At 37.9% G+C, this 27200-nt stretch overlaps 1 protein-coding gene across 1 annotated transcript in view; it reads right to left on the bottom strand.

Moving 5' to 3' along the window:
• The window catches only part of Lin7a (lin-7 homolog A, crumbs cell polarity complex component), a 127904-nt gene extending 101663 nt beyond the window's left edge, over positions 1-26241 (bottom strand). Inside the window, exon 1 of the mRNA XM_027929456.2 lies at positions 26160-26241. Within this exon, the coding sequence (XP_027785257.1) occupies positions 26160-26241 (82 nt within the window). The remainder of the gene's footprint in view (positions 1-26159) is intronic.
• Positions 26242-27200: the final 959 nt, after the last annotated feature.

Raw genomic sequence — 27200 nt, 5'->3', positions numbered from 1 at the left:
GTCTTATAGAGACCCTTTATTAACTTGAGGGAATTTTCTTTTATTGATACTTTGCTAAGTGTTTCTATCATTAATGGATATAGGATTTAGCCAAATGCTTTTTCTACACCTATTTCGATGATCATATATATGGTTTTGTTCTGGTGAAATACTTGAATTGATTGTCAAATGTTAAAGTATCCTTGCTTTTCTGTGCTTAACCCCACTGACAAGTTAACTTCTGTCTATACGTACTGTATGTAGGTATGAATATGCATCTTTCGCTGGATTTGGTATGCTACAATTTTCTTAAGCATTTATACATTTATATTCATAAGAAATATTTACCTCAGATTTCTTTTCTTATATTGTCTTGGTCTGGGCTGAGTGTCAGGTTAATTTTATACTTTTAAAATGAAAGAGCAGCTCTCTTTTCTAGTGTTTTCTGGAAGAGTTGTTTTGAATTGATAGTATTTGTTCCTTATATATTTGGTAGAATTCATCAGTGATGACATCAAGGTGAGAATTTTTTGGTGGGAATATTTTAAAACATAAATTAGTCAATTTTGAGTGAACTTCTGTTGCTGGTGTCTATGAAAGAATTTGACATTTTTTTCTAAATTAGTATTCCCATAGATTTATTTATAATATTCCTTTATAACATTTGCAGTCTTCCTTTTTCATACCTAATGTAGGTAACTGGTGTTTTGGGGGTTTCTCCATTTATAAAGCTTAACAGAGAATATAACTTAATTCTAAGATCTTCTTTTGACTTATTTAATTTTATTGCTGATATATAAGTGTTTCTAAGTGTTTAGATAAGGGCCTATCTAAGTGTTTAGATAAGTGAGAAGGTTTAGATAAGGGCCCTGCAAAAGCCCATATATAAAAGCCTGGACCCCAGTCAATGGCACTAATGGGAGTTGGTAGAATCTATAAGAGGTGAGGCATAGTAGGGAATCTCAGGTTGCTGGGTGTGTTCCCTCAAAGGGGTCTATGGGATGCCATTCTCTTTCTCTCTTTTTGCACTGGCTACAAAGTGCATGGGCCTTTGCTACATGATCCCACAATGATATACTGTGTCACTACAAGCCCAAAGCAACTGGGCCATTTGCTCATAAACTGAAACCTCCAACACGGTGAGTGAAAATAAACCTCTTTTTATACATTCATTAATCTCAGGTATTTTGTTATAGAAACTAACTAGCAAGAGGATAGTCTAGGTAAAATTGTGAGGTAAATTTTAACTATTTTTAATATCCTTGAAACATGTACCTCTCTACCTTTTCTTGCCTTTCTACCTAACAACCCTATTTCACTTAACTTGGCACCTCATAATTGTTATACTTGCCAAAATTTTTTCTCATTGCTTCAAAACTTATTAGAAAAAAAATTAGCTGCCTTTTGTCCAAAGGCCATTGCTTATTACCTGAGGTTAAATTTTTACAGGAGAAGATGGTTATAACCAAAATAATTGCACTTTGTACCTCATGATTTCTGGACTGCAAAAACTTTATGCCCAAATTTCTCTTCTGAGACCCAGGTCCAAAGATACATAGTCTACCTAGCATGTCTTCCTGGACTATTCAAAGCACCTCAGGTTCAACTTACTGAAGCTTGAATGTATCATCTTTCACACCAATTTTTTCCATTTCCATTTCTTTTTGAAGAAAAATATCTTCTTCCATCCAGATATGTATGTTAGAAATACTTGGTGTATTTGGGAATCCTTCTCCCTATCCATTTTCAATGGGTGATTCATTTGTATCCCTTTTAATTCTACTGTTTTATGGGATGTCTTGAGAAACTGTCTATTTCTGTTTATCTTCCCCATTCTGCCTTCCTTCCCAGTCATTGCCCACTGTCTGCCTGGGACTACGATAACAGTTTTCCAACTAACCTCTTTGTTTCCATTTTAGTTCATATTAGAATCTATTTTCAATCCCAAAGCAGTTTTCTCCCCAAACACTGTTCAGATGGGTATTATTTCCTTATTTAGAAATCCTTCAATGGCTTTCCATTGCTTTTAGAAAGAAACCAAATTTTATTTTTACTTGGAAAATAAGGCCTTTCTAGACTATCTTCCTTGCCCCTTCTTCAGGTACCTGGCTATCATATGTACTCTAATCTTTTCTATGTAATATAATCTTTCTTGCCACAAAGTCTTATTTTCCCTTTTGTCTAAGACTTCGCTATGATTTGAATATCAGATATCCCCAAAAGGTTCTGGGTAGGAATATTTAGAGATGAAATGATTGGATTGTGAAAGCTATAACCCAATCAACCCATCCCAGTTTGAATAGAGTGACTGGGTGGTACCTGCCTACAGGTGGGGCATGGCTGGAGTGTATATATAGTCCTATAACCTCTAAGGACTGTTCCTCTCTGCATACCCACCACACTTCTCTGCTTTCTGGCTGCCATGAGGGGAGCAGCTTTCTCCCACTATGCCCTTCCCTCGTGATGTTCTGCTTCTACCTTGGGCCCAGAGCAATGGAGTAAAAATCGTGCATGGACTGAGACCTCTAATCCTGTGAGCCAAGGTACACTTTCCCATCTCTATGTTGTTCTGGTTGGGTATTCTGGTCACAGCTACAAAAACCTGATTAAAATGCACTTTTTGTCATACCCTTTATCACTGTATGCTTCAGATCTCAGGCCAAACATCACTGCTTCAGAAAGGCTTTCTTTTTAATTCTTTCCAGCCAACAAATATTAGGTACCTATCTATAAGTGCCTAATATGTGGCCTGGTTCTTTCATAGTACCCTCTGTCTTTGCTTTCTAGTACTATGATTGTTGTAAATTTACATTTACCATCACGATGACTTGATTAAGCTGTCTTCTAGATTGAAAGCTCCATGAGAACAAGAACTAATCTGGGTGCTGTTCTTCCTTGATACTCAGCTTAAAGCCTATAACATGGATGGTACTCCACATTCAGTAATTAAGTAGTTACTGAACAAATAAATGAGCAAAAAATAATAAAAATTAATCTGTCCAAAAGATAGAAAAAAATACTTTGGGGCAAGTCTGCCTTGCCCTAAGGTACTCAACATACACTGCTCAAAAGATTGCTCAATGACTCTGTAATCATAATTCAGTCTTTGTAATTCAATCTTTGTATGCATGAAAATGTATCAGAAGTTTTTTTTAAAAAATGTAATTTTAAGGAAATCCTAAGAGACGAAAGTTCCGAGGTCAGTCAGATTAACCATGAGTTAATTTTAAGTTTTACAAATAAAATATTTAATTGTGTCAAAATGAATGAAGCCAGCTCTTATTCTATTCTAATTTAATATTTTCTTGTCAGACAAAAAAAAAAGTAATCCTACAGACCACTTAATGTCCTAAAAATTATACCTGCACCTTTTCTATTCATGAATCTTTAGGCTTTAATTGGCTCAAAATAAAGAGGCAAATGCAATAAACTTGAAATGACATGTTCAACAAAGTTCTGAATTTATAATAAATAGTTTGGTTTTATTCCATTTGGGAGAAGATTAAATAAAATAAGCTTGGCTTTGTTTTATCTTTAGAACAAGATAAGTAAGATCCCAGTACTTAATTCACTTTTTAAAATACAAGACAAATTACTCATACATAAACAAGTTTCATTGGGAATACATTATTTTTTCAAGTGATATTAACACAAAGCTTTCCTGCTGTAATTTACCATTTTTTATCTTATCTTTAATTTATACATAAACTGAATATTTTAACTCAGGTGCAAGTAGTTCATCACATTTCATCAATTCTTTAAATGTATTTATTGTTCTGTTACTTTTATGAAAGGTATCTCTAGCTGATAAGGAAAAATTTAATATGTCTCTTAGGAATCCTTTTTCTTCTACATGCATCTCGTGTCAACACTTATTAATTCATATGAACAATGCAAAAGAAAAAGGAAATTATTGTGCTGGTTTATTAAGCTCTGCTGGGAGGGGGCAGCTTTCTATGTTCATCTGACATTTTTATAATAGAATGCCAACTTAAATGCCAAAGAAGTTTGAGAGCAGTGACTAAGAAAAACATTGTTTACCTGGAAATCATTGTTTATATAAAAGACATTATGTTTTTCTCATGTATGGAGATGGGGGAGTTGATCTAAAGTGATGATCACATTCAAGGAACATTTTGTGTTCAATTAGATGTGAAATCAATATGACTATTCTTATCATTAATCACAGATCTCCTTTAAAATATATTCTATATAAAATAAACACTTTATGAAATTAAAGAGATCCTAAAGGTTTCCCAAGACAGTCTCCAGATAAGTGCAAAAAGATATATTTTATTTGAGCTCAATCCTTTTGCCTGCATTTCTATTATATCAGCTAATAAACTGCAAAATTAAAATAAGCATTTTAGGAACTCTAAAATACTAGTGATTCTAAGCAAAAATAAGAATAAAACACATGAGTTTCTCAGAGAAAAAAAATTCAGGATTCTTTGTTTTTATTTGTAATTAAAATGACAAATGCAAGAATTCACCTGGTAGGGAGAAAGTTGAAGAAAACACAGGTGCCTAATTCACAAGCTACAAAAAAACAGTATAAAGGTGACCATCTGGGGAAAGCTGGCCGACTTAATTTTCCTATGAGCTTACCGTCTGCTCCGTATTTCTCTTCCAAACTCTACATTCTGACCTTGAAAATGCATCTACATATTTTGCAACATGCATTTCCCTCTGAACATAAACGTCAGTAGCTTTAATTATGCAAAGGATAGAAATGCAACAAAGGACATATTGTGTTGTATTTGATTTAATCTCAGTTTTCTGATTTATTAAGAAAGCCTTTGTTTCTGGTGATGATGTTTTTTCAGCCTTTCAGTCCTGCTGTAAATCCCCACACTTTCCGTTGATACACCTGCGAATGCTGACAAGCACAGCTCTAAGAAACAAAGGCTGCTTTGAGCCGGGTGGTTCGCCAGGAGGTGCAGAGGTAGACCTCTGGGAATGCTGGGGAAAGGAGATGGGGTTTAGGTTGTCATCCTGATGTGGACACAATGGACTGAAACAATGCCCACAGGAGGGATGAGAAGACTCAGGACCTCCTGTCTTGTCAAAGATCCCTGACTCCCCAAGTAGCCTGAGTATGTCAGGATTTGGGGAAGAGGTATCACACTGTACTGCCATGGAAGACTTTGAACAGGAAAAAAAATCATCTTTTGTTTGGCTTTCTTTATGTATCAGTTGGAATGCTGATAGTACTTACTTTCAAGTACTTATTGCCATAACCCTCCTCTTTTGCCTATCATACATTTTTTTTTCTGAAAAAAAATTCATAGCTGTTACTTCTTCAATATCCTTAATTCAGGCATTAATTGTTTTCAGATTATTCTACATCTCTATACACTGTAAGCTGTCTGGGATACTAAACTTGCTTCTAGTCTTGAACAATTTTCCCACATTGAAGTTCTGATTTATATGTGGTTGTCTCCTAGCATCTTAAATTTCAGTAAGTACTAAGCTAAGTTCATCAGTTTCATAGACCAATATGGGATCTTGCTGACTTTTTCCCTTTCCTTATTTTTTACCACCTTTTATCAATAAGGCATCCCATTAACATCCCTTCTTTCTGTTCCACTCCCATAACTCCTTAAATTCAGGTCAGATCACCCGATGACCACAATAATATAGCCACAAATCGTTAACTGCTCCAAAGAATAATGGGAGTCCTTGAACAAAGAATTCAAAAAATAAACACCTATTAATTAGTTTAGAGTGTCATAAATATTTGGGAAAATAAAAATTCTTTAATTTTAAGTATAGAACTTTTGCTCAAGGAGAACACAGTAAAATCTCCCAGAGTAATGTTTATAAAGCTCTGTTCTTTCCCATATGTTTAATCCAACTTTCAACTTATTTTTACTCTAATTAATAAATATTTATCTAAGATTATTTCACTCCCCCCCAAAAAAATTTCCACTCAACTTTTCTATTAAAGAAAGCTAAGCATGTCCATCTGCAAATTGCATGGTTCACTTTAGCTTTCCCGACTTCATTGATCTTTAGAGCTCCCCAAATGACAAGCTTTTCATCTCTTACACTCCCCATCCTCATATCAAAGCAGGATGTTCCATGAATGTGCATCATCATTCAGCAATGAAGTGACCTTTAACACACAACTATGCAACTATGGTAAATCTCCATTAATGGTTTCTCATTCTTTCTCAAGTTAAATTGAAATCTTCTTTGCTGAATAAAAATACATTTGCTGTTTTTTGTCCATTATTTGGAAAATCCTGCTATAGATGATTAAAACTATCTGCCTCAAATATTTTTATCAAGTTAATTTGTCATGTTGCATGGATCTAAAACAATGGTGATTTGTAGTGCTTACATAACTGAGCCAGTGGGGGAGCTGGTAAGTAGATAGAGAATAATCATATTATCTATGATCTCTTCATTTTCTCCTCCATTGTCAAAATACATATTGTTGTCCAATTTGAAAGGAAAGGCAACATCTATTGAATATTTTTTTCAACTTTAACAAATTTTATGTTATAATTAAATGTTAACTGAAATGGCACTTATTTCTTCAGGTAATTGAGTATATTCTTTGGGCCAAGTATTTTACTAGACAGAAAATAGTTAATAAGACAGATATACTTGTGACCATAAGGTGCAGTGCTTACCATTTTTACAGATAGGCATTTCAAGCCTTCTGAATATTTTCTCTTCTATCTGGCTTCTGTCCCATTTTTCTGCTTCTTGTGGATGCAAAACTTCTCCCAACAGTTGCGTATACTGTCTGCCATATCTGTACCTATCCTCTGTGAATCTACGCCAATGCAGTTTTTGCACGTATTTCACCAAGGTGTCTGGACCACCAGTGACCTCTGACTGCTAGATGCAGTGGTCAGTTCCCAGATGGCATCTCACCTCACCCACAAGCCCTGCACATACATACTCTTTTCCGTCATACAACACTCATTCACTTGGCTTCTTGTCCCCAGTGTCCTTTGGCTTTCCTTCTGGCTCATCTTTTCAACCTATAAATGCTCAAATTATCCAGCACTGAGTCCCCAGATTTCATGTCCTTTCATCCTCCAGATGGCTTTAAATGTCATCTATGTGTTGATAATCCTCATATTTATATCTTCATCCTGGACTTTCCCCTTGAGTTCCAGAATTTTATATATAGCTTCCAACTCAACCTCTTCATGGGGCGTCTAATAGATATCTCAGCATGTCCCAAATCGATATTGCTCCTGGCCATGACCTCTTTGCCACTAAAGTCTTCCCTATTTCAGGAAACTGAAGCTTCTTTCCTGCGGGCACTCAGCCAGACACCGGCTCATCACTGATTGCTTTCTTCCTTTCACACTTGATTTCCACTCTTTTGTCAGATCCTGCTGGCCAAGTCTTCCAAATATATCCAGAATATGATCACTTCTCAACACCTCTCCTGCCACAACACTCCTCCACACCACCATCATCTCTGACTGTGGAAAGTTCTAAGCATCTTATGACTAGTCTCCCTGTGTGGTCTTGCTCTCTGTGGTCAATATGGCAGAGCCAGTTTGTTCAGACAGAAGTCAGACCACATCACTCCTCTACAAAATCCATCTTATGGTTTAGGTATTTGGAGTAAAACCCCAAACCTGTAAAACATGAAGCCTCAGTCTTATTCAGCGCCCCTCTGCCACCATACATTCACGTGCTCACGCTCTCTCCTACCCACAGTTCCCTTCTTCACTCTGCTCCAGCCACACTGGGCCCACTGTTGTCCCTTCAACCTTTGAGGACATGAATACCTCAGGATATTTACACTTGCTGTTCCCTATGACTGGGATATTCTTCCCCATTTAACTTCATGACTCGCCCTTCAATTCCTTAAAGACTTTCTTTAAATACATCTGATACATCATTCCCTGTTCCTCTATATAAAAGAGTAGTTCCCACCACCACTTCCCTGGCCCTCTCCTCCCCTCACTCCTTCTTTGTTTCCTGCTGCTACTTATAGTTAGATAGAGCATCACGTACTTAGTTGTTTACTCTCTACTGTTGGCCTCCTGTCCCACTCTACTAGCTCAGGAGAGTTGGGGGTCTGTTGTGTTTGCTACTGCATCCCTGGAACCCAGAGCAAGGGCTGGAACACAGTGGGCATGCAATCAATATTTCCCAAGTGATAGCTGAACAAATTTACAGAGGTGTACTATAAGGTGCTATGAAAGCACAAATAGAAGGATCTAACTAGACTGTAGGAAACACAAAAGGTTTCTTGGGAAACCTGAAACCCGGATGCTAAGAAGGCAAGTAGGCATTTTGTCAGGAAAAGAGAAGACAGAGGAGCTTTCCCACAGAGAACTTCATTGCCAATACCCTGGCTTTATTCATTTAACAAATATTTATTAAACATCTACTTTGGGCCAGTCTATGTTCTAGGCATTTGATTCAGAAAGAGTAGAGTGGCTGGACACGATGGTGGATGCCTGTAATCCCAGTGGCTCAGGAGGCTAAGGCAGGAGGATCTTAAGTTCAAAGCCAGCCTCAGCAAAAGCAAGGCGCTAAGCAACTCGGTGAGACACTCTCTCTAAATAAAATACAAAATAGGGCTGAGGATGTGGCTCAGTAGTTGAGTTCCCCTGAGTTCAATTCCTGATACCCTCCCCCTCACCCCACAAAAAAAGAGTAGAGGGGAAAGGCTACTTACTAATAAATATTTGCAGAGGGTTACTTAATAAAAATGCTATGAAAGTTAAGCTATGATAGAGAATAAAGGATGATGGGGTGGGGGTTGAAGATTATTTCACCCCTTCTAGCCACTCTAGGCTGGGACTCATTTCATGTAAATTTCATGAGTGACAGTTTCCTGAACCACAGAGAAGCTTAAGGCCAGGCTCCAAGCTAAGTCATGCAGTTTGGCTCCTGGGTTTAGAGCAGATCTAAAGTCTCTCTTCCTGGGAGCTTGCATCTCTCAGTTATGGGAGTTTACTTCTAAGCTTGGGACCAACTGTGTCCATTTCATCTCCTTCCTTCTCTTTCTATCAAAGTGTCAGCTCACACCTCTACCATTCCAGTCTTTACTTTCCCTTTAATTTCTGGCACCTGGAGATTACACTTCATTTGCAACCTAAAGCATAGATAGTTTTTTAATTGTTAAATTTTTTTCTGGCACTTCTTGATGTTTGTAATGGGACAGGTTTTGTGTTAGCTCAGTCTGCCATATTACAGGCCCACCTGAATTAGTATCTAAATTAGATTTTAATTTGAAATATGAACAATAACATAAAGAGAGTCTGCATAACCAAATAGCTGCTCAGATGTGAAAATTAGTACCCCACATTAAAAAACACATAAAAAAAAAACTTCCTTCAAAGTCTGTCTTCTCAACTGGGAACATAATTTCTTACTCTAATAGGTGAGCATGAATTACGGCTCATAGAGGATGGATTGACTCTGTGAAACAGCAATAGAATAGAGAATAGAAACTCTTCTAAGCACACACAAGAGGTGAGCACCGGGTCACTCATCTGTGGCACAGCATGGGAAGAAGAGACATCAGGTGCTATGCAAGCGGAGTAGAAGAGCTCAGCTAAAAATTTTAACAAATTGATAAAAAGCCAAGTGTGAGCTAGCATAGCACAGCACTGCACCTCTGATACTAGCAAACTCTCCCCCCCCGACAAATTTCTATTGGGTGAAAGAGAGTTGATCAGGTTGGAACTAGCAGTAAAGACCCATTACAACTGGAAAGAGAGCAAACATCTTCTACTCCAGGGGTGATGTGGGTGGAGGCAGAATGGTCCCAGTTTCAGCATCCTACATAAGACCCTCCACAGATGGAAGGCGAGATTTAGTCTGGTGGATCAAAGAGGGGCAGGTTCATTAAGAAAAGGATGCTGGCACAGAGGGCTTCTTAAGATGGAGGTTGGACCTTGACAACGAATGGCATCAGGGAAACCTTTTTGCCCCTAGTAATAAGCTAGTAAGTACCAAGTCTCAAGCAGCAGCCATCTGCCCCCTGGGAAAGATAGAGGGCATAGGAGAGGACTCCTCTGTCAGGGGCACAGAGAAGACCCAAGGCTGAGGGGGGACCTCAACAAATGGAAGTAAATATAAAATACACTTTTCTTTTAATGTTTTGTTTGGTTTTATTTTGTTTTGGTCCTGGGGATTGAACCTTTACCACTGGGCCACATCCCCAGCCCTTTGTATTTTTTTATTTTGAGGCAGGTCTTGCTTAGGGCCTTGCTAAATTACTGAGACTGGCCTCAAACTTGCCATCTTCCATCCTTTATATCTAAATTCTCTGGAATTATAGGAATGTGCCACCACATCCAGCTTCTTTTAATGTTTTAAAAGCAGAGGTTGACAAGCACTTTTCTTAAAAGGACCATACAGTAAGTAGTTGAGCTTTACGGTCCAAATGGTCTCTCCACAACTCAATACTGTAGCTATAGTGCAAACACAGCCACAGACAAATTGTCAATAAGTGGACATGGCTGTGCTCCAATAAAACTTTACTTAGGGACACTGGAATCTGTCCATAAGATACTTACCCTAAACCCTATGGGCACTACAAATAATAAAATAAGAAATGCAGCAAGATAAGCAAAAGCCTCCATTGATGCTAGTAAGTATCAGTAAGTATTTTTGAATATAAGACAATTTATTAGATAGAGCTCCTCTACATTTGAAAATTTTGTAATTTACAAAGAGAAAAACTTTGCACTGAAATATATTCAGGAGAAACTTAAGAAAAAAATGATTAAATGCATTTTATTTTAAAGCTCTAAAGATAATGAAAAACGACCCAAGAGAAGAACCTTCCCAAACTTATTAATACATGTGAGATGGATATTTGTAAACCCAGAGGGTAAAATGTAAACATAAGAAGGGAAACAAGCTATCTTAATGTGTACACATGTCCTGTTGTCTTGGATATGTCTAACCTGTTCAGCTACTTAGCACAGAGGATGGCTAAGGCCATGATAATGTGATGATTACAAAACTATCATAGCCAGCTGTAGCTATGGTCTGAATGTTTGTGCCTCTCCCAAATATATATTTTGAAATCTAATCATCAACATGATGGTATTAGGAAATGGGAATTTTTGCATTTGATTGGTCATGTGAGGCCAAGCACTCATGAATGACATTAGTGTTCTACTGAAGGTGCACCTTGAGCCACCTCCTTGCCCTTCCAACATGTGAGGACACAACAAGAAGATGCCATCTACACACCAGAAACAGGCCCTAACCAAATCTGTTGGCATCTTGATCTTGGGATTCGCAGTCTACAGAACTGTGAATGAATGAAGACAGACAAAGCACCATACACTTAGTACCTTAAACAGTGGAGACTTATTTCTCATAGTTCTAGAGTCTGGGACTTCCAAGACCAAGTTGCCAACACATTTGGCTTGGTGATGGCCCTCTTGTGGTTTATGGACGGAAGCCATCTGATTTTGTCCTCACATGGCAGAGAGAGAAAGAAAGGGGAGGGCAAGAGCAAAAGGAAGAGTACGTCTCTCTTCCTCTTGTAATATAAGGATAATCATGGGGGCCCGACCCTTCTCATCGCATCCAAACTTTATTACCTCCTCAAAACCCCACCTTTAAGTACCTCACATTGTGAGATTACAACTTCAACATATGCATTTTAGGGGGAAGAAAATTTTCAATCTGTAACATATTCATCTTAACATTTTTCCTATTGGTGAGTAATCACTTGGATGCCAAACTGGCAGCATTTGGAAAATGGGTGACATCCAAATCAATATCTTTGTGGCTGTAGAGGCATATCCAGAGGCATATGTCTATCAACCTTAACTAACTAAATAGAAGCTGGAGTCATGTAAAAACTTCTCCTTGAGCTATCAAAGGAAATATCTCAGCATTCCTTCAGTAACACACATTAAGCTTATTTGTGTTATATTTTACTATTCATTTACCAAAAATACCCCTTTTTTGGAGAACATATGCTGTACTGCAGAAAGAAAAGCAATAAATTCTACATGCACAGGTTTAAAATGGTTAAAAAATTGTTCTAAAGATGTAAGCTTCAGATATCTGTGTTACTTAGGTGGAACATCTCTTCCACATTTAATGCTAGACAAATGTTTTACTTGGGCCACTGAAATCCATACTAAAACCCCAAGGCATGTATTTTAATGATGATGGGTAAGCAGAGTGTGTTTATGCACTTCAGGGCATTTAAAACTAATCTTGATGGAAAAAAGATGTCGCAATTTTCTCCTTAAGCCTGAAATTCAGGTTGTGTTGCATTCCTATACCTCTTCCCTCTTCTTACTTGGAGGCAAAGACTGCAGGGAACAGGCTTTGGGGGCACTATTACCAATTTTCACTCCGTTAATAGTAGCCTGTCAAAATTCCAGGTCTAAGAAGAAGTTTTTTCTGTGCATTACAGATCACTGAAAGGTAATCTGAAGGTCACAGTCATTATCTCTCAGTTCACAGGCACTGCCTAGGAAGAAGGAACAGAATACTGCTGGTATTTTCCTATAATTCTATCTATGGATTTTTTTCACCTTTAGGATGAAGACCCTAATAGCCACTATAGGTAATAAGCAAAACCATTTACATAACACTAGCTATTTCCCCATAATTGTGCTAAAATTTCAAAATACATGATTTAATTAATCATTATACATTATACATTCCTTTTTAAGCACTATCCTAAGGCAGCATGCTCTCCTAATGTGTACCCACCCTCAAGTCTGCTCTTTGAAGTCTTTGCAAATGTTTCTGCCTCTACTGTTTCTTCCAACTTCAGGTTCCTCAGGATATGTTATAGACCAATGCACCTGCTCTTGACACTGAAGCCCAGTGCTTAAGCCGCAGGTCTCAAGAATCAACACGCAATCGCCTTTATTTAGACTGTTTATGCCTCAATTCCTAACTCTACAAAATAACAATAGTATCTACATATTATAGATTTGCTTTGAGGACTAATGAAAATGAAACATAAAGAACACTTAGCAAAATGCCTGGTATGTAGTGAATGTCCACTGTGAGTAAGGTTTTTTCCTAATATTACAAATGTCCTAAGTTACCTGCTTAACGTCTTTCTTCTTCTCTAGACTGTTAGCTCCATTGTTATGGTTTGGACATATGGTGTTCTCCAAAATAAATGCAAGAAAGGGCTGGGGTTGTGGTTCAGCAGTAGAGTGCTCACCTCGCATGTGCAAGGCCCAGGGTTTGACCCTCAGCACCATATAAAGACAAAAATAAAATAAAGATATTGTGTCCAACTACAACTAAAAAATAAATATTTAATTTTAAAAAAAGAATGCAAGAAAGTTTAGAGATTCAATGATTGGGTTATGAGAACCTTAGCCTAATCTGTGCGTTAATCCACTTGACTGGATTAATTGGGTGGTAACTGTAAACAGGTAGGTTGTGCCTAGAGGAGGTGGGTCATTGGGAAAGTGCCTTTGGGATTTTTATTTTGTCCCTGGTGAATAGAGATCTTTCTGCTTCCTGAGCTATTTCCTCCACCATGCCTTTCCACCATGATGTTCTTCGGCCTCACATGTGGCCCAGAGCAAGGGAGCTGGCCTTCTTTGGACTGAGACCTTTGAAACCAGGAGTGCCAAATAAACTTTTCCTGCTCTCAAATTGTTCTTGTCAGCTTTTTTTTTTGGTCACAGCTACGAAAAAGCTGACTACAACGTCTATCCATAGCCCTTGACTTGGCACCTGGCACATAGTAATCTCTCTTGCTTCTCCTTGAATAGCTAAGAATAAAAGAAATACATCACCATGCATAGTGGGTGTTATTTCTATAAAAGTATGAAAGAAATAACATGTGGAGAGAGTAAGCAATATTCTAAGTTTTCATAGATAGTAAGTGACAGAATTGCAACTCAAATTCATATTTGTCTGGGAAAAATGCATGCCCCTGGGGAGAAGAGGATGGAGCTAACCAATCACTACTGAGCACTCTATGAATGTGGTGATGTTATAGGAAACAGATAGTAACAGGTCAAGGTCATATAGCAAGGACAAGGCAAAGATAGACTAAATAGAGGTCCAGCCATCTGGAGCTCCTCCCTCCCTCTGTCACATGTTTGCCTCCTTCAGCATCATGTGATGCTTTACAATTAAACAGGAGAGAGAGAGAGAGAGAGAGAGAGAGAGAGAGAGAGAGAGAGAGAGAGAGAAGAAAGAGAGAGAGAGAGAAAGGGAGAGCGAGAGAGAGAACTCTAAATCACTCTTGGTTGTATTTTCCTATTAATTATTTAGTAGTACACTTTTGATAGCTGTATGATTAGCTTATATTAAGAAAGACCACAGAACATCTACACAAACTCTAATTATTTTCCTAAACAATTACAATTACAATTTTTTTTTTGGTACTGGGGATTGAACCCAAGGGTACTCAACCACTGAGTCACATCCCCAGCCCCGTATTTTGTATTTTATTTAGAGACAAGGTCTCACTGAGTTGCTTAGTACCTCACCATTGCTGAAGCTGGTTTTGAACTCAAAATCTTCCTGCCTTAGCCTCCGGAGCAGCTGGGATATAGGTGTGTGCCACCTTGTCTGGCACAATGACTAAATCTTAAAAGTTAGCTTCACAACAAATTTCACAATTTATTATTCACATTTTGCCTATACAGTTTTTATGATAAGATGTTTACTAATTCCCAGAATATACTGATTCTAATTTTGAACATCATAAATGTGAGAATTTTTTTCTTTAATAAAAATGTGTCCCCTTATGTCCTGTGCTCAGTTACTTGTTTTACCTTCTGAAATGATGCCATATTTGAGACAAACCACAAATTCATTCAGTGAATATTTGAATACTTATCTTACGAGCATTGTGATAGGCAATGGGCATTCAAAGATAAATTTTTTTAAAAAAAACTTATGTTTTTAAGGGTGACAGTCCTATTAAAAAAAACTTCAACCTTCTATAATAACTTTTCTCATAAAATTATTAAAAAGTGCTATTGAAGCATCAAGAAATATGTGTTTGGAGGAAATGTAGGTTGACAAATTAGGTGAATATACACGAAAATGTTTTGAACCCCAGGCATTTTCAAAAATGCTTCCTATTTCTGGAAGAACCCCAAATACATATGGACCTGCCTCTTTGTTCATCCTGAAAGAAGCAAACATTCTGTGTCTCTGCCTCTAATATGGAAGACATCAAGGACTCGGGGAAGAAGTAATCATCATGCTTAGTGGTTACTATGTGTCAGACCTTCTCTGAGTACTCAATGCATATTAATTCATTTGAATCAGCAACTCTTAGTCTTAGTGTAATTTTTTCTATTTGCCATTTTACAGGTAAGAAAACTGAGACTCAAAATAATCACATTGCTTTTATGGATGTTGAAGAGCTAATAACAGAAAAGCCAAAATTCAAACCCAGGCGAAATAGCTCTGGAGTGCAAGCTTTTAAGTACCATGTGACCTTCCAAATAAGACAATATTCTATAGGTGATGCAGAATACAATAACAACCAGAAGAAAATAGTATTAGGATGTCATTTTACAGGGTGCAGTAGTTACCATCCGTTATCTCACTGAATCTTGTAAAACAGGTATTACCACCTGACTACCACTCAATACTTCTGATCCATTCCCTCCTTGTTTTCTATGTTCTGATTACTATAGTCCATTGCTTGAACTCACCGTGATTATCATCTTTGCACTTGATTGCTCCTTTTCTCAAAATGCTCTTCACCTGGATCTTGGCACAGCTGCCTCTGTTCTAATGTTACCTTCTTAGGGAGCCCTTCCATGATCTCACCTGTAAGAGCGCTCAGTCCCATTTCACTGTGTGTTTTTCTTTTCTGCACTTATTGTTCTCTGGAGTCATACTATTTATTTACCTGTTTAAATGTTTTGTCTGTCTATTCTGACGGGAACATAAGCACTAACAGAGAATTTGTCTATTTTGTTTGCTTCTATATCCCCATCTCTAAATATATGGTAGGTATTACACATAATTAGCATTCAAAAATATTAATTGCAGCTTTTTTATTCCAACATTTTTGTTATTTTTTGGTTTTATTTATAAGTTTTCCATCAATTTTCTTAACATTTGGATAAAAGATTATTATTTAGATATTATTTGGGCATAGGATTATTGATTTCACTTCAGTACACTTCAGTGATTGTACCCCATTAGGAAACTCACTTTTGTCTCTATTAGCTTTTTCAGAGGATAACTGAATACTCTGAAGATGATAATTTTGACGGTTCCATTTTATTACTTATTTTTATCTTAAAATGTTTTTGTACTACTCTTGAGCTAAAGCAAACTGTTCTGTTTTTCTTCTCTAAATGTAACATTTGACATTGGCCTCTGAAGACTAGAGTTTGTCTTGTTAAGGAATCTCTCTACTTACAGGCTCATAAATGTTATGTGTTTTGAAATCACAAGTGAATGTTAGCTTTATGTCATCCGCCTTTATCAATATATACTGAGATGATACGGTTTTATATAATTAATCTGTTAATATAAAGAATTATAGTAAAATATTTCCTAATGTTGAACTATTCCATTTTCTTGGAAATTAATGGTTCTCGGGTGGTATAATACTGCCTCCAAAGGGGGAATCTGGACTTTCATCTGATATTATCAGTTAGCACAATGATAGGATTCGTGGAATTTATGCAGGCATTCGGTGCCTGGGAATCAAACATGCTCAACCTCCTATGTGACAAATGAGTTTAGGGCCCAAATTACCAATGGAGTCTCAGTTGAGAAAATATTTTTCTCACTGTGAATTTAGCAGTTTTTTTTTCCATCATGTTTTAAAACATTAATATGATTTATGTGCCAATGCAGAATGATTTCTAATTTTGAATACTACCATTTAAAAAATAATAATCTCTTCTAGTTTAGTATTTTATTACGTTATTCAGGTTAAATAGTTTTATATTTAATTTTAAAGAGATTAATGATTTTATATTTTGGTAATTTTATCACAGTATTCACTTTGCATTTAAGTGAAATCCTCAAATACTTTCCAAATCAAATTCCCCTAAACTAAATTATCCCAGTCATAGTTGTGCCATCAAAATGAATCTAATCACATTTTAATGTGATTCCATCTAATAAATGAAGACTACATTTATTTCCATTGCATTTTATCTTTTTATTGTAACCTGCCATTCAAATAAGGTATAGTTTTAAATACTGATTCGGTTGGCCAAGATCTTTGCTGTTTTTCCTTATTCTATATGCCACCAGTAAATCTGATTAAGATATAATCTGTGGTGCTCATCCAAAATTTTGGTAACAATGTTGAATAGACAAAGAACTCAACGTTCTTGTAGCAGCGTCTCAACCATTAGAAACCCACCTCCCAGATCTCCACATCTCAAGAAGGCTCCGCAATATTTGGGGTTTCCTGAATGTACAGTATGGCACCTGAAAGTCGGTGAGACCTGTTCTCTGTGATAACATGTACTTTCTGTAATCATCACTTTCCTTAATAAGTGCCAATATCGCATTCTTTTAGTAACATGACTTGTGTTTTTCTGTTGGAAGGCAACAGCTAATAGATTGGTCTATCATTTCCTAAAACATTTATTATTATTATTATTATGTGGATGCCAAGTCATTTGTCTATCAGCAGCTACTGCTGTTCCCCAATTTTCCTAAAAAATCACTTTTAGCAGTCCCTCAACTATATTCCACAATTCTTTAAATTAGTGTTCAGTACAGTCAGCTGTCTCTTGGCTTTCTCCCTCCTTCCATCTATTGTGGAGATTTAAATCTTATGAACATTCTGTGACTCCCATTTTTCTATCCTTTTTTTGGTAAATATGATTCTTTAATTAAAAAAAATTGAAGGGATCCTATCCTAAAATATAACTATCACCTCATTAGGCAAATAAAGACTAGAACCAGGTAGACTTGAAATAACTACAGTGTTTCTAGGATAACTTACCATCTGGTTAAATTAGAAGTTCTAGTTTTCTATTCAAGACAGATATCTAAGTTCAAAATAATTCGAAACAGATATCCAAGTTCAAAATAAGTTTGAATCCCACAAAATATTTTTTAGAAGTGGTCTTTGAAATCTTAACACCAAAAAAAAAAAAAGAAAAAACAAATAACCCAATCAATAAATGGGCCTAGGAACTGAACAGACACTTTTCAGGAGAAGATATACAATCAGTCAACAAATATATGAAAAAATGTTTAACATCTCTAGCAATTAGAGAAATACAAACCAAAACTACTCTAAGATTTCATCTCACTCCAGTCAGAATGGCAGCTATTATGAATACAACAACAATAAGTGTTGGTGAGGATGTGGGGGAAAAGGCACACTCATACATTGCTGGTGGGACTGCAAATTGGTGCAGGCAATATGGAAAGCTGTATGGAGATTTCTTGGAAAACTGGGAATGGAACTACCATTTGACCCAGCCATCCCACTCTTCAGTCCATTCCCAAAAGGACTTAAAAACAGCATACTATAGGAACACAACCACATCAGTGTTTATAGCAGCACAATTCACAATAGCCAAACTGTGGAAGCAACCTAGATGCCCTTCAGTAGATGAATGGATAAAGAAAACGTGGTATATATACACAATGGAAAGTATTCAGCATTAAAAGAGAATAAAATCACAGCATTTGCAGGTAAATGGATGGCACTGGAGAATAGAATGCTAAGTGAAGTTAGCCAATCCCCCAAAACCAAATGCTGAATGTTTTCTCTGATTTAAGGATGCTGATTCATAATGTGGTTCGGGAGGGGGCATGGGAGGATTAGATGAACTCTAGATAGGGCAAAGGGGAGGGAGAGGAAAGGAGTGGGTATGAGGGTAGGAAAGATAGTGGAATGAGATGGACATCATTACCCTAAGTACATGTATGAAAACATGAATGGTGTGACTCTATTTTATGTACAACCAGAGATATAAAAAATCGTCCAGTATATGTGTAATATGAACTGTAATGCATTCTGCTCTCATAATAGCAATTTTTAAAAAAGTGGTCTTTGGGCATATTTATTTTTATTAGGTAAGTCATCAAACTCAGCATAGTACCTAGGAAAACTCAAATCATATAAAACTATCACATGGATCAGATATAAAGCATTGGTGGTAATCTGTGATTTTTGAAGATTATTTCACATACAGAGTGATTTCAAATTAAATCCATTTAAATTTGTTTATCAGGTCAGAGTTGACCATTCATTGATTTGTGTGTGTGTTTTTTTTAAATAAACTATGCAGTTTCTTTTGTGTGGGTTGAGGATGGGGGCGAGCTATTCTGTAGCCTCCTCCCCACATTAAAAAAAAAAAATCTTTCAGTTGTATTCCAACTTTAGCTGTTTGGCTTAATTCAAAATAAATGCAAGTAATGGATACAGGGATATGAAGAGTAACACCAACACTCACATCCTTTCCTAGTCCTGGAGAACACACCCCTTGCTCTGCTACACACACACACACACACACACACACACACAGACAACCTAAGGTAGCAGCCATTCTTACATTATTTTAGGTTGAAAGGATTCCTCCCACAATCAATCCCTACCCCCATCTTGGGGATTGAATCTTCTGTCTTGTTCATGCCAGGCAAGTGCTCTACCACTGAGCTACATTCTCAGCCCTTTTAACATTTATTTTGAGACAGGATTTCGAAAAGTTTCCTAGGCTGGGCTTGAACTTGCAATTCTCCTGCTTCATCCTGCTGAGTAGCTAGGATTATAGGCCTATACCACCACATCCAGCCTTTAAGTTATTTTTTTAGCATTAGCAATATTTGATGATAGTCAGCTAAGTCACTTTTATTTCATTCATTTATTAAACAATCAACAAATAGGAAGACCATGACTACTATGTGCCACAAAATGCAGTGGGCTCTCCATAAACAAATTCAACTAGGTCTTTGATTTGATAGATTCTAACAGACAGATGTCAAAACTTAAAAAAAAAAAAAGAATTCTCTCCAAGAGACACCGGTTTTGCGCATATAATACCATGCTGAACACCCAGTACATTTTCCCATTTGGTTTTTCTCTATTTTATGTTCCCTTTCCCCTTCTAAATAGCTAGTCTCCTGTTGTGATTCCTGAAAAAAAATACTTCAGAAGTAAAAATATTAATTTCATAAATGACTGGAGCACACCAAATATATCTTGGGTCTTGGAGCAAATTAGAAGAATTCACTAAATTACTTTTTTTTCTTTTTCTGGAAGCTCTTTCATTAATTTCTGTATTTATTCTAAATTTTAGAACTATGTATAAAGCTATCCTTAAGTAAAAGATGTATGTTTTGAGTCATTCTCTTGGCAACTTGCCATTACCAAACAAAAAATAAAAGATGGATGTGGTGACAAATTTTTGATTCTTAGAGAGCGTTCTTTAAATATATAGCACAAATTGATCTGGAAAAAAATTCAATAAAAATATTTTTAAAGATATTTATTGGAGCCTCCAGAAAATATGAGAAAGCAAGCAAATAGTTAAAGTTTGTGAACTAAAACATATCTGGGTGCTGATGTGGGAAACCTTTAGCACAAGAGGTGTAAGACATCATCAGTCCCTCTCTTATTCCTCCCCAGTGAAGACCACCATGGTACATGTCTTTAGAACAACATAAAAAGAAAACCATAATTTTTATTTTCCTTCCTTCTTAACATTTTTCATGTCAAATAATAAAACATAAAAAATAATGAGGAACAAGAGAAGGGGCAAGTTTTTTTCAGCTATGAGCAAAAGCAATTTTCAGGCAAACACAGATTTTATAAAAACTGGTGAATAGAGCTGATTAAAAAAGCTATAGGCTGCCCAAGGCTTGAATTGGAAGATACATGAAGTAATAAGCTCTGCATGCTTTGAAAAGTGGAAAGGAAAAAGAAAAAATTTAATGTATCACAAATTTTATGGAAAGTGTGGCACTCATGGGATTCTCATTGGCATTCCATTTTTGTTCTCATGTTTTTTTTCCCCACAAGTTTGAAATGCACAAAATAAAAGGTCTTGGTTTTACATTAAAATTGTTAAAGGACCAAAGCCTGATATTTTTTAAAAAAGACAAAGCAGACTAAAAGATGAGTTTAATCAATATTTTAAATTACAATTTAAAGAAGCCAAGAAGTAAAGATTTCTGTTTACATTTTGCAAGTTACCCAAATTGAATTTAACTCACAGAAAACTTAGATGACAATAATGTCAACATTTTATCTTGTATAAGCATTTAATTACAGAATGTAACCAACTGATCATGTCATCATATATCAAATATTTTAAATTTCATAACAGTAATTAACACATAGAAATGTTTTAATTATCCCTTTTTTGACACTGGATTTTTTTTAATCCATTTGGTTTAATTATGAGGGATGTTCAACAAAAGTGAAATTTTGAAAAATTCTTTTATATTATCCTTTCTGACCTTGAGATGGAAAGTAGAGTTGGTGTTACCGAGGAAAGTGACTAAAACCTTTCTTTCATATAATGAAGGATTTCTATGTCATTTTAAAGGAAGGTATTAAGTATCCAGATTGTACTCTGCTTTGTTGCCTCTGGTTTAACTGAAGGTCATTCCTGGTTTCAGAGATTAAAATCTGGGCAAACCAGCCTCTCGGTGTTGGGAAGAGCTGCTGTGCACGTTTTAAAATCTGGAAGAGAATGCCACACTAATCTCCTTATCAGCATCTTCACTTGGCCAAGAGGGTAAATTATATGTGCTACTTCCTACACTACTATCTATCATGAAATATGAGACCAAAAATGAATAGATCTCATCTTATGACCACTTGGATTCAACATGCAGATTTATGCACAGTGACATGTAAATTACAATGCTCAGTATATCTTTGAAAATCTAATTATAATATATGATGTTTTAGCCTAGCAATAAAAAGAAGGGAAAGCTGATCTGTAGATTTCCTTGGCATATATAACCACATTTCTACCCCAGGATACATACTTAGAGGGTAATTATTTCTTGGTAATTTTAATTTTTGATTATTTTCTGGACTTTGGACATATTAACCAGTTGTTAGCCAAGTTGTAAATGTGGAGCTGTTTTTATTCCTACTTTCTTCTCTTTGAATGCTTTTTCTAAGAATCCTGTTACCACCCTACAAACTGTTTACATTTCACTTTCTCAGTGAGCATTCTTTGACCAACATCAATCAGGTCCTCCCCTATTATTCTATATCTCAATGGCATGTTTATTTTTTTTACAACACTTTGTATTCTCAACTAGTCTAAGATCTTAATTATGAGTACCATCATCATGAGCCCAGTTACCATCTCCCTGCATCTCCTCTCATGCCACTCTTCCCTCACACTAGTTTCCTGGATGTTCCCCGCATGCCCATGTGAGTTCATTTTGAGCACATTTCCCCAAACATCTGCAAAGTTCGCTTCATTCTTTCAAGGCTCTTCTCAAATGTCACCAACTCAGTAGAACCTTTCTTGATGACTTCATCTAAAACAACAGCCCCCATAATTCTCCTTTATCCAGTTTTCTTCTTTCTCCCCAGCACTTATAATTGTCTTTGAATGTGTTCTTCTCCATTAGATTTTATCTGTTTTGTTCATTGGCACCACCACAGTGATTAAAACAATATTTGGCAGAAGTCTGGCACTCGTTACTTATTTGTTAAATTAGATAATAATATCTTATTTGTTATTTGTCTTCCCCACTAGACTCTTAAAGCAAGAAACGTCATTTCTGGTATTTCCATAGTACCTTGCATTTAATAGATGATAAATGAATAGTGAATGAATGAATGAGTTGTTTGCTTGTATGTGGATGTATTTTATAATCTCTCTCCTGCAATAGGCCCTAATTTACAAAGATTAAAATTATACCTGTTTAGTTCCTCAATGCACACCAATCCCACAATAGGGTCTGTTTATATAATAGGCATTCAATAAGTAAATGACAAATATCATGGACTGGGACCAGAGGGAAAAGGAACCTACCCTGGTCAGAGTCAGTCTAATCCAACAATTTAGTAGCAGATGGAAAAGAATTTGGAATACACTCAGAGCCATGAAAGCCCTAAATCACCTGTTCAGCCTTTTGGAGCCTAGTCTAGACCAGGTCTCTCTGCTTCCCAGAGGGGATCCAAGGACTTCTGAGCTTCCTACTTTAAGATGTTATCTTCTGAATTCTAGGAGGACTTAATCTTAATTTTGATCCATAGTTTTGATTTGCTTGTTTAGACCTTGCTCTGAAGATTCCACGTGTTTATGATTCTACTTTAGGATACCAAAGGACTCAGAACAAGAACAACTATATTTTATCTTAAAATCTCCAACTATGTGGTAGAGTAATTTTGAAAACATCTTGTCATCATTGTTTTATGTTCTCCATTTGTAAAATGAAGATTCTGGAGAAGAATCAGCAGCTGTAAAATTATGGATTGTTTTCAGACTCACCTAGATGCCCTGGGGAGGCTTTGTGAAGCACCTTCTTCCCTTCCTTCCCTATGCCCACCTATCATAAATCTTGGTTAAAAAACATAGCCTTGGTGAGTTACTATTATTGCTGAGAATCTATTGCGTGCATAGGGGAAAAGAGCAGTTAAAAACCATCAGTATGTGTTATCTTTATCATCCTTTACAGAGCCAAAATAAGACTCTATGAACTATACCTCAGTTCACCACTAAATCCTTATATTTAACAGTGCTTGACTTACTGCTGTCTTTTGTTTATTTGTACAAACAGACTTTTTAAAAAATCCTACCATGTCAGGGATGATGACAGGCATTGAGAATTCAAAGATGAATTCAGAAATGAACTCTTCCCTTGAGGAGCTCCACCCACTGGGGAGACAAATGCAATAAGAGTGTGATAAAAGCTTCCATGAAACCAAAGCAGTGGGGAAATTTAGAGCACTTCAAAGGGTACCAAAGCAGCCTGGGAGAGGAATGATTTGGAAAATCTCCCAGTAGGTGACCAAACAGAGTCTTAACTTTAATTAGTTGAATTATAGACTGCTAAAGCTGCACAGTGTCAGAATCATTTAGTCTAAACTCCTGATGTGGCACAGAGGGAAACTGATGTCTAAAGAGGTTAACTGATTCATCCAAAGTTGAGTACCAGATTTGCAACTGGGAACTAAACAAGTAGTATTGGGCTGCTTCTTTTAACACACACTTTCCAAAAGGGAAAGTTCTAGGATCCTTTATTCCATGAATTTAATGATGAAATGAATCAATTAATTGATCATTAATGTATTATCATGATGTGATAGAAAAATACTTGTTTATATTGAACATGTGCAGCAGTGATAACAATAGCCCATCATTCCTAGTAGGTTACAGATCCTGTGGACTGCTGGTGATTGTATTCAGATCTAGGCATAATCTAACCCAGTTCCTGTCTGAGCTCATGCATGGACCCAATCACACCAAGAAGAACAGGTACAATTTGAACATGAACAAGAACAAACTTTAGAATAAATCCATATCTATTCAGTACCACTTCTTAGTACATGCTGAGGCATGTAAAGGCTAAGATAAATCCTCCAGAAGTGAAATATCTTTATTAGTAGTAGTAAAAAGCGGATATAAAATTGCTCAGGAATAAAATCTTTGTGGAGAGTTTGATCCAAAGGTAGTTGTTTTACTTAGAATGTTTAATGACTGTAATTTAGTAATGGGACAATATAAGCGCCCATCACATTAAAATAGAAATACTTGGGAAATCCACAGTTTCTAATAGCTTGCCATCTGGCTCTTACTGGCAATGGATCTATCCTGCTTAGTGCAGAGGATGATATTGGGGCTGAAATCATGGATTATACAATGGATTTCTGAGCTCTTAACTATTTCTAATTTGTTACGTTGTGAATCAACATTTTCCAACATAAAATCAATCTTTTATCATTTAAAATAAATTTTTAAACTCTTATCCCAAGTAAGGTTGCTATGGGCACCACATAACATCTGGCGCCGACTGATTGAGTTAAAGACATCCACTATCTCTCCAAATTAAAAACCTCAAACTGAGTTCACTGACTTTTGCATTGTACTCATTGCAAGTATGCTCTTTTGCTTTGCCCCACTGTCCAGTTTTATCCGTTAGAAAGAAAAATTTTAGAAGGCCATAGACTAAATCATTTGCCTCTTAACACATCATTTCCAAATGGCCGCCCGGGGTCCTAAATCCGGCCGCTGCGGACAGGGACTAGCGGGTGCCCTCTCTCTGCAGAGCCATGGGACTCGAGCGCCTTCATAACTGGACGTCGCAAGCCAGAAAGGAAACGCGATCACATAGGTACAGGTATAAGCCCGCATGGGTGCACCAGAGAGGCCCTGATCCCAGCGGATCACCCATCCCTGGGCTGGCGGAGGTCTTGGGGAGGAAACAAACACTGTTTCCCCATTTAAGTCAGAGGGCAGAAAGCTTGGGGTCGCAGGTCAGAAGTTAAAATTTAACCCAAACTGTGCTTTGTCCCCGTGCCTAGGGACACCGCGGCTGCACCTAGCTGGGCGAGAACAAGGTTGGCTGGGATGTGAGAAACAGAGTTGCTACCACTCTGGAGCTGCAGGAGGAGAGAGCAACGCGACCCCCAGCGCAGTCCGGACGCGAGGCTGGGAAGAGCGGGACTCTGCTGCCGCGATGCGGCGTCAGGACCCGGGCACGGCTGCCCGCACTCCCGTTGCCCTTTCAGCAGAGGGCAGCTCCCTGCCGCGGCAGCACAGTCGCTGGGCGCTTGGCCACCCCACAGGAGCGCCCTGACCGCCTCTGGGCGGCCTCCTGGGCACCAGCCGCTGGACCAACCCTAGTCCTCCTACGCAGGGGACAAACTTCCTTTCTCTTGGGCCGCCTGACCGTGCAGGTTGGCAGGCGACTCCCTTGCCAGTCTTTCTGCTCTCGGGCCAAGCGAGCTTCCTCTCTGCTCCTCTCCAACCCCAAGCCCCGGGCGCCTAGCGGTCCCCGCTCATCCACTCCAACAAAGCCCGCGGCCGGGAGGCGACCCAGTGAGGGGCTGGGAGTGGCGGCAGGGGCTTCAGAACCGGACCAGCACCCCTCGCCCGGGCGAGTAAAGCACGAAGGGGCAGCAGGGACAAGGCGGGGAGAAAAAGGGGAAGAAAGTATCCCGCTCTAGGCGCGAATGCCTTCTTGGGTGTCCTCGCTCTTCCTGCTCGCCCTGCCCGAGCGCGTCCTGCTGTCCCGGTGGGAGTTGTCAGGGGCAGAGGCGGCAGCAGAGGGGGCGCAGTGGCCTGGCGGGCGAGCCGCTCCCTTACCTCTGTCCAGAGTAAGCGGCTGGACCACTGTCAATGTCGCCATGTCTGCCGTGGGAGCCGAAGTGACGCTCAGCTTCAGCATCAGCAACCGCTTGTAGTGAGAAAAAGAGGAGGAGATTGGGGGCGGGGGTGGAGAGGGAAGACGGAAAGGAGGGGGAGGAGGGGGAAGGCAGGAAGGTGGTGGTGGAGGAGGAGAAGAAAGCTCGGGTGGGTTGACAGCCAGATGGAGACGCAACTGTTCCGTGGCAGCAGATCTTCAGACGCGGCGCTTAGTGGAGCAGGTATCCGAGAGCGACTGCATCGCCAGGCTCTGGGAAGGAAGGCTCTGCCCTAGAACTTTGCTCTTCCACCCCTAGGAGCGCTGAGTGGGTGTAGCTGTGTGGCTTTCTTTGAACTTTCCACTCAAATGGTCAGAATATACGTGCTTGGGGAAGAGGGGATGGAAACACGGGATATGGGAGAAGGAGGTGAGGAGATGGTTTCCACCCCCCCCTCCCCCAGATCAAGAGAGTCAGCCCAGTAATCCCATTTGCTTTAGAGAGAAACTGCTTCTAGTGCCAGAAATGTTGGGATCTAATTGTAGTTGCTGTTAATTTCTGTTAAAGTTTTTTGGAATGTTGACATATAACAGTACACAAGATAACTGACGTAATACCAGAATTCCTTCAATAGGACTTGGGTATATTGCCCAGAAAATAACTTGCTTTAAAAACCAAACTTGTTAAAAATGCTTTTTAGTTGTAGTAGTAGTAGTAGTAGTAATAATAATAATAATAATAATAATAGATCCTTTTCTATCATTAAATTTGAAAAATATTTATCTTGCACATTTTCACGTCTATCTATAACTGGCCTTTATTCAGAGGTGTCACTTATTGATGAATTAATGTGTGCCAGGAATTGAGTCAGGAGTGCTACATGCCATGTGCCGTACTCTGCGGATTGTGATTTAGTAGGTGATGTTATTAAAATGTCTACTTTAAAGTCAGTTGTTCAGGGTTCAGTTACTGGAGCCTACAAATACTGGCCATGGTTCCTTTC

The sequence above is a fragment of the Marmota flaviventris genome, chromosome 3 (genome assembly GCF_047511675.1).
Source record: "Marmota flaviventris isolate mMarFla1 chromosome 3, mMarFla1.hap1, whole genome shotgun sequence".
In the NCBI taxonomy this organism is placed as follows: Eukaryota; Metazoa; Chordata; class Mammalia; order Rodentia; family Sciuridae; genus Marmota; species Marmota flaviventris.
This window is presented reverse-complemented; position numbering and strand designations above follow the sequence as displayed.